The sequence below is a fragment of the Alosa alosa genome, chromosome 12 (genome assembly GCF_017589495.1).
Source record: "Alosa alosa isolate M-15738 ecotype Scorff River chromosome 12, AALO_Geno_1.1, whole genome shotgun sequence".
NCBI lineage: Eukaryota > Metazoa > Chordata > Actinopteri > Clupeiformes > Clupeidae > Alosa > Alosa alosa.
In genome coordinates this window covers 26,183,753-26,199,737 of record NC_063200.1, presented here as the reverse complement: position 1 = coordinate 26,199,737, position 15,985 = coordinate 26,183,753, and the positions used below count along the sequence as shown (strand labels likewise).

The 15,985-nt window shown below is 46.8% G+C and overlaps 1 protein-coding gene across 1 annotated transcript in view; it reads left to right on the top strand.

Moving 5' to 3' along the window:
* aff1 (AF4/FMR2 family, member 1) overlaps positions 1-15,078 on the top strand; it is a 38,073-nt gene extending 22,995 nt beyond the window's left edge. Inside the window, 15 exon segments of the mRNA XM_048258253.1 lie at positions 304-340; positions 1,789-1,861; positions 4,812-4,971; positions 5,768-6,223; positions 6,226-6,903; positions 7,742-7,851; positions 8,418-8,700; positions 8,873-8,964; positions 9,874-9,937; positions 10,097-10,233; positions 10,376-10,447; positions 10,624-10,717; positions 11,041-11,075; positions 11,366-11,577; positions 12,345-15,078. Of these exon segments, the coding sequence (XP_048114210.1) occupies positions 304-340; positions 1,789-1,861; positions 4,812-4,971; positions 5,768-6,223; positions 6,226-6,903; positions 7,742-7,851; positions 8,418-8,700; positions 8,873-8,964; positions 9,874-9,937; positions 10,097-10,233; positions 10,376-10,447; positions 10,624-10,717; positions 11,041-11,075; positions 11,366-11,577; positions 12,345-12,469 (2,628 nt within the window). The 3' untranslated portion in view covers positions 12,470-15,078.
* Positions 15,079-15,985: the final 907 nt, after the last annotated feature.

Below are 15,985 nucleotides of genomic sequence, written 5' to 3'. Positions count from 1 at the left end.
TCTCTCTGGGGTAGTCCAGGCTGTCCAGCTCCACCCTGACAAGCTCAGGCAGGATGGACGGACACAGACAGACAGAGTTCGGGGTCTCCAGCGGATCCAAATTGTTCCACTTCGGACACTGATCCGATGGTCTTATGTGGAAGGGAGGGCGAATCGTAACGAAAGTGCGTCAGATACATTTGTGTCCGACATAGTGTAGATGGCCTCACACAGACAGACAGACACGCTGGGGGCTGAAATGTGAAGCGCGTAAAGCTGATATTCCCTCTGGTCTTATGCCGTCCTTCATCTCTCTCTTCGCAGGAGTCCCAGCATGGACACTCTGGATACTCGGTCCAAAGTAAGTAAACTTGAGACCTGGAATCTGTAACTTGTGCTGTGAGTTTAAGCAATGAAAAAGGGTCTATAACTATAAGTTATAGTAAACTCACGCTCCAAAGGCATGCATGATTAGCCAAATTCTTCTGTGGAAAGTTTTCTTTGTGTATGTTGAGAGAGTATGAGCGAGGGGGAGAGAGAGAGAGTGAATGTGGAAGAGGAGTGTGTTTATGTGGTTTACTGTAAAAGACAGCTGTGAACTGCTCTCATTCTAAACAACCACCACAGTGAGCACACAGCTCACATACTGTATGCACATAAACAAAAGGCCACAGTCTCGCACATGCACTCACACACACACACACACACAAACACATGCACAAGAAATTGCGTGCACACACACAGAGTGTGCTGCTGTCACTTTATATCACGGTCACTGGTAAATGTGGGCTTTTAAAAATCCTCCAGTGGACGCTGAACCATCAAAGCGATCTCACGTCTTGACAGTTCTTCTTGTGCAGCGGGCCAAGCTGTGACTGGTGCGCACACACACACACACATACACACACACACATACACATACACATACACTCACACACACTGGACACTGAAACACACACTAATTATAAACACACTCTCTCTCCACAAAAGCTCATATGCTTTGCATCACCAGGTCTACAACAATAGGGACAACAGATAGACAGTAGTGGTGTCACGATTTCAATTTTATATCGAAATCGAACGAACTTCGAACTCAAAAATAGAATTGATGATGCAGCCACACCCCCAATGTCAAGTCCAGCATATATGCCAGGGCACACACACACACACACGTGCTGAACTGCGGCGTCAACAATCCTCTAATGTTAGGCTGCAGCCGGTTAAAATATACACATCGACCGACCAAAATTGAAGCCCCTCTTCCTATTTTGAAATCACCAGTGTGGAAGTATTTTGTCGTTCATTCACGTCAATTAACAACTTAGCCTACTCAACTTAGCAAGTGAAAAGATCTAGTTACAAATTACTTTAAGGCTTAAAATGCACCTTGATAAGTATCATAGATATGTATTCCATGAACACTAACCATGGGTCTCGTCGGAGTCTGATGAAACAATCTGATCAATCTGTGTTGTTTTATTTCACTATTTTTTTTACGTCTCTGTTTAGCCTAATGTTAGTTCTGTTTACATTACAACCTCGCGGTCGGAATGGTTTAAAAATAAAAAGCGGTTTCAAAATAAAAGCCCCCTGAAACAGAAAAGGAAAAGGCCAAAAAAAGTAAGTAACATATAAGGAATGCATTAATAGTAATATTAAAAAAAGATTGAAAATCGAATCGAATCGTGACTTTAAAATCGAAAATTAAATAGAATCGAGGATTTGGAGAATCGTGACACCCCTAATAGACACCTAATCTCTCTCTCTCTCTCTCTCTCTCTCTCTCTCTCTTGCTCTCTCTCTCCACAGAGCATGAGGCCTGGCGTGGCTCCTCTTCTCCTCCTCCGCCACCACCTGCGCTGTCCTGTCAGCCTGAGCCCCCGTGAGTCTCCTCTCCTCTTCCCCCCCCATGCTCCGTGCTCATGATGAGGTTACAGTCAGGTCACCATGCCTACGCCCGCCCCAGACAGCAGCAGCCCTGGGCTGTGTGGTGTAGATGTCTGTCCAGACGTCTGTAGAAATAGCCAAGAAACCAGACGTGTGTGTGTGTGTGTGTGTGTGTGGGAAGGCTTGATTGTCACATGAGTGGTGGCTTGGTCTTGTGTGCATGCATACACACACTCACGTGTACACACTGATGTGACGCTCTGGGCTCCGTGGCGGGTCTCACCACGGTCCCTGTTGGTTGGGTCATAAGATGCATATTTCTTCCATCTCTTCTTTTACCATACTTCCCCTTCACCTTCACTTTCCACTGATTAACGTTACGTTTGTTTGCATTGCATTTAAAGCAGTTACGGTTGTTTCCTCACAGACATTTGATTATCACTCAGTAACATGCAAACCGACCCTTTGGCCTTTTTTTGCTGGGGAAGTTAATGGGGAAGCATGGTCCATTTCTCTGGGTACGCGCAGCACATGTGAGTCACGTTAAAGTCAGCCGTCTCCATGAACGGCCATGTGAACACAGAGCTGGCTTGTGTTGAGCGCCGTCTCTGTCCACCAAGCCTGGGCTCTAAAATGGGAGCTCAGAAATCCGTTTGTAATCGATGTGCACACCTCTGACCGCGCCGGAGACTGCTGCCCGCTGCTGTTTTTCTGTTCTCGGGAAGAGATGGATTTTCCTGGAGTGCATGTAATGCCCTGCAGCTTGAACTCTGGAAGTGACTTAGTGTTTCCTCTGCATGTGTACTTTTATATGGGCCTTTTTGTGGTCACAGAGATATCGGGCCGTGCATTATCAGGTAAGGTAAGGCCTTAAGTCTTTGGGAAATGCATAGATGGAGTGTAGATGAGGACCTGGGCCAAGGTGCATTATGGGAGCTGTGTTTATTGGCTGTTTCATTTGGCTTTAGCAGAGAGGATTGAGATGGTATACTTATCTTCTGAAGGATCTATTCAGCTGCAGTTATGCATTGTTGAAACTGCGTCAGAGGGCTGCAAGGGTCTTGGGTTTAGAAGAGGCCTGATGCATTGTGGGAATCGTTTCAGAGGGCTACTAGGGTCTTGGGTTTAGAAGAGGCCTGATGCATTGTGGGAATTGCGTCATAGGGCTACTAGGGTCATGGGTTTAGATGTGGTGCGTTGCATTGTGGGAATTGTGTCAGAGAGCTACTAGGGTCTTGGGGTTAGATGAGGCGTGTTGCATTGTAGGAGCTAGGTCAAAGGGCTGCTGGGCGCTGCGGTTAAGCTTGGCTCAGGGGAGATGGGAGGCAAAAGCCGACGGTATTAATAGAGGATGTGTGCAGGTGAGGCCAGCGGATATAAGCTCCACTGTGACCAGGACAAATTTAACACACAGGCCACATACATACTGCATTGTAGCATCATATTCCGAACAAACAATCTTAAACACCATCACATGCACATACTCATAGACCTATAAATATGTATACAGTGTATGCATACATACACACATAGATAGATACATGCATACGCACATACACACAGACAAACAGAAGTCTATAGACATTTCATATAATATACACTTTCAATGTAAAAACGGAACACACACACACACACACACACACAGGCAATGTATACATGCTTAAAACAAATAGATCGTGTGTGTGTGTGTGTGTGTGTGTGTGTGCTTGCGCTTGCGTGCATGCATGCTTGTGTATGTGCGTACATGCACATGAGCACACACATATACACACACACGCACATACACACAGGAGTTCCATTCAGATGAGCTGTGTCCCCACCCCTCAGCGCTGAGGGCCCAGAGGGCTTCCTCTTGCCTGTGTGCCGTTGAGTTCACTCCCACACACACATTTTTGGGCCTCTTTGTCTTTGTGGCCCCAGGCCCCATTTTACTGCTGACAGTTTTTTTTAAAGCCACAGTTACTTATTTATTGCATGCGTACACCATCTTGTTTAACTTTGCAGTTTAATAGATATCATGACGTCATTGGTTAATCGGTTTTGGTAGATTTGTTCTGCTTAAATAATACTTGGGATGTAGTCTCTCTGACGCCTTTGTTGACCAAGATAGAAACCCTTCTCTCTGACTGAGCTTACTGCAGCATTGAGAGGCATCCGTAGTTGCATGTCCTCTCTGGTTTGGGATGTGGTCAGGTCTCTGCCGTCTGTGACTTCAGAAGGCTCTAGATCTCCCAGTGGACCCAGCAGTGGCCAGGAGTGGGCAGTCACGTGTGAGCAGCTGCGACCCCAGCCAGCCCGCTGTTTATCTCCCAGCCTCAGTGTTTACAAACGCCTGCCACTTCACACACTCCCAGTCAGCTGGGAATGGATGGGCCACATCGGCAGCCTCAGACCTCCAACACACACACAAACGCGCGCGCGCGCGCGCACATACATACATGCATGCATGCATGCATGCACGCACGCACGCGCGCCATCGAGCTGCCTGTCCTCCTTCCTTCTCACCCACTATGTCTCTTGCTATCCTCTCTTGGCTGTCCATTTTAAGCCGGCCAGAGAACTGAAAGGTTTAGATGGTTCATAGAATGCAAGGATGTAATAGCTACTTGTCTTAATTTATGTAAAATGCTTTGCACAAATGCTTTTTGCTAATGCTAATTTGATGGGTGTGTATGAGTGAATGCATGGGGTTTGTACTTGAGTCGTAATTCTGTTTCTTTTGGGAGAGTTGTAAGTGTTTATTATTATTTTTTGCATATTATTTTATACCAGTGCATTGTTATTCTGCTGTGCGATAAATGATATCTGTGAGTGAGAAAGCAGATTGCGTTTGATCTGTATGTGATGCATGTTTATATTCATTTGCATGATTACAAATGATGAGTAAGTTTGGTGTATTGGTTGGCCTAATAGACTGTGTGTGTGTGTGTGTGTGTGTTTGTCAGAGTGGCGCCAGCGCGCTCCAGTGAGGGGGAGACTGCAAGCTCCAGCGAATCAGAGAGCAGCTCTGGCTCCGAGTCCGATAGTGAGAGCAGCGAGAGTGGAGGGGAGGAGCTGGAGGAAGCCCCACCTCCTCATATAGCCAGCCCCCCTCCTCCAGCCAAGGTACACAAATGCACACACACACACACACACACACACCAACAAACATACACGCAACAACCAACCACAAAGATGAACACACACACTCGAATGTACAAATAAGTGAAGGAACATAATGCTACACACACACACACACACACACACACACACACACACATCCATCCCTTCTTTTGCTTGGCTGTTTTTTTATTGGTTGTGTTGAGTAAGCATTGGGCCTGGTTGCCAACAACCACCCACTGCTTTTTTGGAAGCCAATAATGTGTTTCACTTGCATTCAGGTTTGTACCTAGTCAGAATAGTTCACTATCCCTTTGTTATGTAAAAAGTCCCATTTAACTGCGGTTTTAAGTGTGTTTATGTGTATGCCTTTATCCAAAGTGACTTGCAACATTAGAATAACAATCAACAAACAATTGTTATAGTGTGTGTGTGTGTGTGTATATATATATATATATATATATATATATATGTGTGTGTGTGTATATACATACATACATACATACATACATACATACATACATACATGAATTGAAATGACAATAGTGAACATTTTTACAATCAGGTCAATGAACTAATGTAGTTGTGTGGGTGTTTACACAGAAGGAAAGTCTGGAAACATTTAGACAATTAGCATGCCAGTTAGCATTAGCATGTTAGATGTTGTAGATTGTAAATTGATTGTATGGGAAGACTGAACAAAGTGGAGTAGTTGTCATTGTTTGTTTTTTTATGTGTGTCTCTTTGTATGTCATTTCTGTGTGTGTTTGTGTGTTACTGTTTGCGTGTGTGTGGCATGCAGGCTGATGGCCCTGCGGTGAATGAGTGGCAGCTGGGTCGCTGGCTGGAGCTGAAGGATCCGCAGCCCAGCCTGAGCGTGGAGACGCAAGGGGATGCGTTGCACTGTTCTCCTTCCAGTCCTGCCTCCAGCCCCAAACCGCGGGAGGAGACCAGCACGCCCCAGCACTACAACTCTCATAGTTCACCTGCGCGGCCAGAGTCTGCCAGCCCAGCACACTACAGCTACAACTCGCACATCTCCCCCGTGCAGCCAGAGACCACAACACCAACGCACTATAATTACAACTCCCACAGTTCACCTGTGCGGACTGAGCCTAGCACACCGCCCCACTACAACTACAATTCAGAGACTACCACACCAGCTCATTACAACTTCAGTTCTCATACGTCCCCCTCACGGCCAGAGGTCAAAGACCCTGAGTCAAAGCCATCTGGTCCAAGCCAGCACGTTAGGTCCCAGTCTCCTCCCCACCCAGTGATGTGGACAGTGGGGCCAGGAAGACGGTGGCCAACAAGAAGCCGAGTTCAAGCAGCAAAGCCCCCCGGCCCGAAGACGCCTCGCGTCACGTGGTCAGCAAGGAGTTGACCTCCCATCAAAAAGATCCCTCCCTCGCCGACCGGCCCAAAGTGAAGACGAAAGCAGTCCCAGCCAAGGCCCCGACCAAAGTCGGCTCAAAAGCCGACAAGAAGGCTGCCAAGCGCACCGACAAGAAGAAGGCGAAAGAGGCTGCCCCTAAGGTCACTGTGAAGCTGTCCCTGCCCAAGGAGGCAGAGCCGGACTCTCTAGCCCATGCGCCCCCTCCCCCTCTCCCCTTACCATCGGTCAAGAGCCGGAGCAGCGGAGGCGGCCGAAGTGACGGCCTGCCGAAGTCCTCATCGAAGAAGAAGAAACAGCGGGACCGCTCCCCCGCACAGGTCAACAGGCCGGACGACGACGCGCCTGACAAGACCACGCCAGAGGCGCCGCGCACCCTGCTGGTCAAGATCCAGCTCAGCCTACTCACCAGGGTGCCCTCCGCGCCCAAGGCTGCCCGGCCCCCCGCCACGGGGGGCTCCGCTGAGCCGGGACAGAAGAGGGCCGAGAGGGGAGACGCTGCCGCAGACGCTGCACCAGCCAAAGCCAGCAGAAAGAGATCCGTGGGTTTCACTTCTGTTTCTCCTACATACAAATTGAACCATGCACTTTGTATGCAATTGACTTACTGTACTGTTGGTAAATATTGCAGCAGTTAATCAGTTGATGAATCATGGTCTCTTCAGGGCAGGGCATTAGCCCCGGTGTCTGTTTGTGCTCAGCCCACTTGTCTGCATTCGGTGTGAAATGTGTGTGTTTGCTCTGTTTACTCACTCGTAAAAAAAAGCATGCGGGACTAGCAGGCGTGTTCTTGCGAGCCCCAGTGTAAAACCCCTGAGCCAGACAGGCCGAGCCGGAGTGAGTCACTGGCGTGGCCGGTGGGTAGGCTCAGCTGGCGGGGCGAGTGACTCCCTGCCCTGGAGGCCGGGCAAGTGGAGCTGGAGAGCCCCGTGACTCAGCCTCTCCTCTGCACCCGCCACCGCCGCTGTCACGTTATACGCCATCTGCGTCGCCTCTTAGTGAGATGAGCCTGCGTGTGCCGAGTCACTCGGTGCCAAACGCCTCTGCCTGTAAACACATCAACACACACGCACCGACGCACGCACATACAGATATATATGCACACATACTCTCGTGCAACATTTTTTTTATCGTCACAATGAAAGCATGCATTATTCATTGCCCATTGCCCCACTTTGTGGCTTGCAGTCATGTGTTTGTTTTAAAAACACATCAGGGACTTTTGCTAGTTATGAGATTTACTTTTGAGATGCATTTGCAGGAGAATTATGTGGCACAACAACAAAAGACAGGCAGGTTGCTGCTGTGCAAGGATGTGGGTTAGAATGGTCTCTAGCTGAGGTGTCTAGCTGATGCCTCATTCTGTGACGTGTCTTGCAGGCGGAGAAAGAGGACAAGTCTCAGCCCAGGAAGAAGTTAAAACTGGACAAGGAGCTCAAGATATCGTCCTCCCCCATAGCACCATCCTGCCCTGGCTCCAGCAAAGCTGAGTGAGTGGACACAGGAATCTGTCTGGAACCATTGAAGAGATTTCTCGGTTACACTTTACTTGACAGTATCGACATAAGAGTGACATGACACTGTCATGAATGTGTCAAAAACAAGTTAAAAACAAGTTATGACATAATGCTTTTGTTATGAAGTGACATTCAGTTTTTGTCATAACAGGTTAGAGGTTAGGGTTAGAGGTTAGGGGTTAGGGTTAGGGCTAGGGTTCATGTGTCATGTGTTCATGACCGTGTCATGTCACTCTTGTGTCGATACTGTCAAGTAAAGTGTTACTGATTCCTCTTTATCCCGAATTAGTTACATTATGCATTTATGTACTCTGTTGTGATGTTACTTTGGTGCTTGAGTGAAATTTATGTTTTGGCAAATGCATGGTTAGTACAGTTTAAACAACAAACAAACAAACCCCCAAAAAAAAAAAAAACCCCGCTGCATTCACTGACATAATCAAGAGCTGATATATAATGACTTAAAAAAAAGCAGAGCAGGTTTGTGGGTGTAGCCTTTGATGAAAAAGACAGTTAGATGGAAAGTCCCTGTAGTCCAGGCCCGACAGCCTAGCGTACTCCACATCGCTAACATGTCCTCTGGGCCGTGTCCCTGCAGAGCCCCTAAGACTGCGGTGGAAGAGAAGGAGCGCAAGAAGAAGAAGAAAGAAAGAGAAGGCCCCGAGCTCTAGCACACTAGCCCCCGCAGCACAGGAACCGGCCAAGGGGGCCGGACACAAGAGACCCCTGGCCGACGTGTCGGAGTCCAAAGCGACTGGCGATGGCGAAGTCAAGCACAAGAAGAGCTCCAGCAAGCGCAGTGAGCACACAAAGACTGGCAAGGTAAAGTAACGTTAATACACACACACACACACACACACACTTTTGTTGTGAAATCTTTGTAATGATTTTAGTTCATTAGAAGTGCATTTTTTCCACAATAGCTACTTTATTCTGATGTTTTCTTGCCATCGTATCACTCTTGTATTTCATACTTTGTCCGTGTCGTTGGCAGAAGTCACCAAAGAGCAGCTTTGCAGTCCCAGAACCCGCCCAGCCCAAACGGACTCCAGCCTCAAACAGAGTCCTGCTCAAACTGGACGACAGGTGAGGCACTGGCCTTGGAGTAGATATGGCATATACCTGGTGTAGTAAGGGCATTAGAGGGGCTCTGACTTGCAAGGCTTGAACAGATGATTAGAACATTTCCTATTTATGGTTAGATATCCAAGCTGCTCTTAAAGAACTTTTTATTGTTGTACATTATTCTGTCAACTACTGTATGATCAAGTAGAATTTAGCAATAAGCCACTCGAGTCCGTAGGTTACACTAATTCTACAACAGCTAAGGGGCGTTGTTGGGCACGACGCGCTAGCGGAATGCCTAAAACCCCCTTAGCTGTTGTAGAATCAAACCTACGGACTGTAACCAATATTGCTAAATTCTAATTGATCATACAATAGTTGACAGAATAATACAACAATAAAAAGTTCAAACAGCAATATCTAACTGGATTTTCTAAAACTGTTACTATAAATACCTGGCAAAGTTTCATAAAGTAAAGGCACAGCAACTAGAAATATAACAAGTTATTCCTAGATAATCATTCTTCCGCCATTTCCTCTATCTGAATGGTTGCCAAGCAACGTCGAGACGCAGCTACTTTAACTTTTGTATCAAGTTATGGTAGCGCAGTAATATAGAATGAAATGCGGTCAAGGTGTATGAATGTTTATGCTGCATTTTACAACGGCATCGAATACGATTCAGCCAATCACAATCAAGGACCAGAACTATCAGTTTTAGAAAATAAATTAAATTGTTTTCAATCCATAACGTTGTTTTCAATTTCAGGTGTCCACAGCGGAAACTGTTTTTAACATATTGTTCAATGTTATAATCGCTGAGTTATGAATTCATATGCCCCATTGATGTTTGCCCTTCACATTATTATATTGTATCAGATTGTTGACGCGGATATAAAACATCATGTAACACTTGTATTGTTCACACAGGCAGTATTCTGTGGAGCATCACATGAAGGAAGCCAAAAAACTGAAGCACAAAGCTGATGCCATGGTAATGCCGCTACAGCCCATAATTATCTATGGGCTCTCAATCTTTAAGCTCTGTATTGATTTCTTATTTCGTTACTTGATGGAAACTAACCGTGTATTTTCTGTCTTTGTCCTTTTGTGTGAAACACTCAAACACACACACACTTTACTGATTGTGCAGTCCGAGAAGGTGGGCAAGTCCTTCATCTACCTGGAAGCTGCCCTGTCCTTTGTGGAGAGTGGTATTGCCATGGAGATGGATCCCCAGACGCCAAAGTCAGCGTACACCATGTTCTCTGAGACGGTGGTCCTGATCAGGTGAGTCAGCCAGCCAGCCAGCCAGCCAGCCAGCCGAGCAGCCTCTGTTTAGCCCTCTGGAAATTCCTACCTGCTTTTTTTTCTCTCCTTCAGCTTTCTGCTCACTCTCTCCTCTCTCCTCTCACCTCACCTCCCCCTGCAGGTTCATCTTAAAACTGCGGAGCTACTCCGACCCAGCCAGCCCTGCGTCAGAGAAAGACTTTGCCATTTTATGGTGAGCGCGAAGGAGCACTTTGCTTGTTCCTTTATGTTTGCCCATTTCTAAACGGCCAACCCACCCACCAGAGAGCAATGCCAGTGTTCAAGCGAGCCAGAGCTCAAGCTAGCGGCTCGTTAACGCTCTCCCCTGGCTGTGCTCTGACCGCCGTGCTGTTTGTGCTTTATGTTCAGCATGAGGTTCCAGTCGCTACTGCAGATGGCCATGTTCCGCTACAAACGCGAAGCAGCACTTAGGTACTCCAGAACCCTCACCGACCATTTCAAGGTAGGACATTCTCCTTTCTGTCAGATGTGAGAATTTCACACTGTTTGTGTTTGTGTCTGTCTGCACCTTACATAAATACAAAATTATTTACACACACACACACACACACATACACATAGACGACAAACTCCTCTTTGTTAACACCTGAGTATAAATCCCTGTTGCGTGACTGTCCTGGGGAGTTCTTGCGGGCATCTGTAATTGCCTGTGACTGTGCCTGTGACTGTGGGATGGTGCTGCAGCGAGTGGAAAGTGGCAGGAGCCTCATTAATAAAAGCGCTCTTCTGTGTCTCTTTTTTTCCCCTCCGTCTGTCTGTTTGCAGAGCTGCAAGACGTCTCCTTCCCCTCGCGTCTCAAAGTAAGCACCCCACTTCCTGTGTGTGCGGCCACAGCGGCTTCTTCCTGTGTGCCAGGGCCCTGCTGGCAGCCACTGGGCCCGAACCGTCTCTGCGCTGCTCAGTGCAAAGGCACAAAACAGCCTCAAATTGGCACATGCAAGAAGAAACTGTTGAAGCAGGTGCTCACCTCCTTTTCTTTTTTCCTTTTCTTTCTTTTACCCCTCTCTCTCTCTTTCTCTCTCTCTCTCTCTGCTCTCTCTCTCTCTCTCTCTCTCTCTCGCTCTCTCTCGCCCCCCCTCCTCTCCTACAGGGCTACCAGTACCCCCTCCCAGATGTCTCCCATGGCGTCTCCGGCCAGCTCCAGCAGCTCCAGCCACAGCTCGGCCACGGCGCCGGCCAACACGGTGGCACTGCCACAGGCCATCCACCAGGTGGCGTCCACCTACGTCAGCATCACCGCCCTCTTCCTCAGCGCGCACAGTGTCTGGGAGCAGGCCGAGGAGATGGCCCCCAAAGGCAGCGGTAAGCAGGCCGCTCCGCAGCGCTCGATTCCACACATCACCTTAGGTTGTGACCATTAGCAGACCCATCTAGGTCTTGGTCTTTGTTTAGTGGAAAATGCTTTGAAATGCTTCAGCTCTAGAGATGAAGCACATCTGTAATGGCTAGATGAGAGGTTCTCAGTCCTCAACTGAGCCCCACTGCTGTTTGTTTTTCACATCTAAGCCTCCTCTACATAGTTGAAGTCATTAGTTGAGCTCCTGGGGCGCGTTTCCCAAAACCATACAAGTTAGCAACTTTGTTGGTTGCAATGCAATTTTCCAACTAACTAACCAACTAACAGCTAACAGGTTAGCAACTATGATTTTGAGAAACACACCCCTGGTTAGCAGAACACACTTGGTTTAGCTAAGTGCAGTGCTATTAAACAAATCCCACTGTGGTTTGTGTGCAGCATGGAGAGAAAGAGGAAGTGGGGCTTGCCGAAGAGCCTGTGAACTATATTAGATGTAAAATGATAGTGTGTGATAAGCTTGAGGAATTGACAGCTTAGTTGGCTTAGGAACCTTCTTCAGGCCTTCTTGCTACTTTCTTGGCCAGTAGGCGGCAGTATTTTTTGAAAAGTTAATTTTGGCTCATAGAACATAATTCAGAAGATTGTGGGTGAATAACTGTTGATTATGAAATGCATCATACAGTGTTGTCCCTCTAAGAGCACTGAATTGAGTCTGTGATTGAGCTTCCTAGACTTGTGTATGTATTTTTACCGTATCTTCATCTTCGTGCAGGGGTGCTAGGGGAGTTGGACTCTGCCATCGGCCCTTTGACTTTGCTGTCCACCATGAGCGCAGTGGTGCGCTACACACGGCAGGGCCTCCACTGGCTTCGACAGGACTCCCAACAGACACACTGACCAACCACCCTGCTTACACACACACACACAAACACACACACACACACACACACACACACAACCATCTCTCCCCAACAACTCCCGCAACTCTAGTGCATTTTCAGAATGGCACAGAAAAGCACCAGTTTAGGGGGATAACTCAAAACTGGATACTGTGGCACTTTTTTTAGTTAATTTCAGTCCCATGGCAGCCCTCCCTCCTGTCGTGTTTTAACCCCTCAGTGGTCCTTCTCTGGCCACTATAGTCTCCTCAGGAGCGGCGGTGCTGCTGCTGGCCAAAACGTGCTGTGACTGTGACTCGACACGCACAACCCACATAGCAGCATCTACACCAATGCTCTCAGCTTCCATTCCTCCTTACACACACACACACACACACACACACACACACTTAAACATACATGTTCTCAAGAACACACCCAGTACTGTTGGTTTTCTGCATTAAGTGAGTTGGGAGAATTCATGGCAGTCTGGCCATCCATCAGTTCTCATCCAATGCCCTCCATTTTCGGCGCCGAGACCCCAGACAACAGGTATTTCAACACTACCCCAGAAACATTCTGCTCATCACAAGGATTGAAACCATCAGGCCGGACACACATTCATGTCCTTTGGGCAACACCAAATGGGAGAGAAAAAACACCAGATGGGTGAAGGAAAAAAAAATAACAGTTGTTTTTTTAGGGACGTCACCTGAAGTACTTAATTTTTAGTATGATTATTATTGCTAAGGTAATGACATGTTGTTTTTGGCTTTGGGTGATTTTTTTTATGAAATTAATTTATGCGGCATAATTAGACAGCCAACAGACCGCTTGTGTGAGCCTCTATTCTGCTCACACACAAAAGCTTTCCAGAAAAAGCTGAATGCCCCACCTCCCTTATTTCAGTGTTATTTAGCTATCCGCAAGAGGTAGGTGTCCGACAGAAAACTGACCCCTATGGAATGGATTGTCCAGTATTAGGGTACTATGAAATGGTAAGCTTGAATTTCAGATGTTCATCAGGCTGAGAGAGATGGTTGTAGTGGTCAGCTGATGTCTCTCAAGCCAAATAGAGGGCTTTGCAGTAGAGGGAAGTCTTTGAAGTCTGTCCTTGTCGCTGCAACACGCTCTGTCTCAAGGGCATGGACGGAACTGTGGTCATCAACAATGGGATCTTGTGATCAGCCAATCATGGGGATCAAACCGCACACAGGGGGCAAGAGCACATGGCGTAATGTTTCCAGAGAGCAGCTGTGGCAGATAGCCCAACCACCTCAGCTGTGATGGGGAGTTGCTGTCAGTGTGGATTACCAACATCTGGAGAAGAGGGGTGTCATGGTGCCTCCACTTGCTCTGAGTGTGTGCACTGCACATGGCTGGGGCTGGTGAAGAAAGTCATGTTGTCTGTGCATTTTTGTTGGAAGTAGGCTGAGCAGCTTTTTTCTTTTAGTTGACGTCATTATGAAATCTGTGCCTTATATTTAAAATTGGTTACAGATGCCCCCATCCCCCAACCCCAAACAGAGAAACCTTTGAATGTATGAAAAGCCTTCCCCCTAAACCATGATGTGCAGCAATTCCTCACCTTTTGGCCAAAGTGAATTCTGATATGGTAGCAGTCTTAGAGCTTGTGGGAACATCTTGGTGTGCGTGCGTGTGTGTGTATGTGCGCATGAAGGGGCCATTTTAACCTTTGAACTGGTGCTGGGCGCTCATGCTTCTTCTGTGCTTCGTTGCGCTTGTTTTGTTTTCTCCAGAGAAGCGAGTTAGCCTTTGTCCCTCTCATTTGGCTTTTCGCTTCATCATGAGTTCAGAGGCAAGTTCACAAATGCCCCCCCCCCCCAATTCTCCTCAATATGAAGACTTTTAAACCAGCATGAAGTGAGGCAAAGCTGAACACCTGTGAGCAGGCCCCGACAGGAAGCGGTAGCTCTCAAACGCCTACCCTCCCGCCCTCCTGCGTGTGCACGTCTTGTCCGGTTGGACGTCTGCAGTGTCACACGGCCGTTTGACTGTTTGGATTGTGTGGCTGAGATTTTTTTATTTTTAAAATCACTTTTTTTATCACATATTTATATCAAGCAACATCGCTGCTTTATCGCTGTTTTCTTCTGTAGTTCAAACCACTACCAGAGGTCAGTGCTGGTGTCAAATCCTGTGACCTTTCGTACCTTAGATTCGAGTGCCTGCATTTACAAAGTGGAATTCAACCATATGAGTTTGACTTTACTTTTTAATCGTACAGCATGGAGCATATCAGTTATCAGGGTGAAGGGTGCACTATGGCCGTGCTGGTCAGGAAGGGAGCAATGTTAAGGGCTGTCTGGACGTCTGGGCTGGTTTGGGTCAGACGCTGGGTCATGTCAGTCCCAGTGAGGGTGTGAAAGGGTTTGAGTTCAGGTGGACTGTGATGTATGAAAGGTATGTGCTTTAGATTTAACACGGCAGATATTTATTGATGGTTTTCCTTTTTGTCGTCATCATGACCAAGTACATGTGTGCATTATTTATTTTCTATCATAATACATATTCTTAAGTCTTTATTCCTCCCCCCCCCCTTTCTGCACCTTCCCCAAATTCTCTCCACACCCCATCAGGAGGGAACAGGAGCATTAATTACATTCATGCCCCCTTCCATTTTGCACTTTTGGATTTTGATTTCAAAGTATTTCTTAGTTGTGTCCAATGTGTTTTTTTTTTTTGTTATGTTTTTTTCTCCTTATCTCCATTGAGTCAGAGAATAAACTAGTGCTGGAGTTGTTTAATGCCGTCTGAGAGGCCGCCCCAGTGGCCAGCCAGCAGGAAACATGGGAGTCGAGCAATAATGCTGTTTTAATGATGCTCTAGTCGGATCATGGATCGTGTGGACTTGTGAATGAAATCAACCTCAACTAGAGGCTGAGGCTCTCGCAGACTCATAGGCCACTGCTCTTTATCCGAGCCAACAGGTCTTATCATGTCTTCATTTCATTTCTTTTCTTTTTTATTAATTAAAAAACTCATGGATCTCCATACTGGATAAAAAATGAATTGGGAGCTCACTGGAGTGGCAGTTTCCAAGGGTATTTCAATAAGAGGATCCCAGGGAAAGGCTACATGTAGACTCATAAAGGACAGAAAAGGTTTATGTATTTATTTCACATGAGTTCGAATGATGGCGTGAAAAATATAGTCCAGCAGACAAGAGTTTGCTTTTTTCATGATGAATTCCTCCAAAGAAGGCTGCTTCTTGTATATAAGCATTATTGTTTTTTTTTTTTTTTTTTTTTTTGAACTTCTCAACTGTTCAGTCAAATCTGCACATTCAAATATGACTTGTTTTTGATGGAACACTGTCTTTGTTCAGACTGAGAATGCTTCCCTCTCATTTATCAAATGTCATTTAATGTTCCAGAGGCTGATTGCCTTGTTTTCATTTGAACTCTGAAACCCCAGTGCTTCAGAGGGAAAGCTGAGAAGTGTGTGCAAAGCGAAATATATTCCTTGTTCATACATACCTGATGACCTCCTTAAAGGATTGGAACCATTTGCT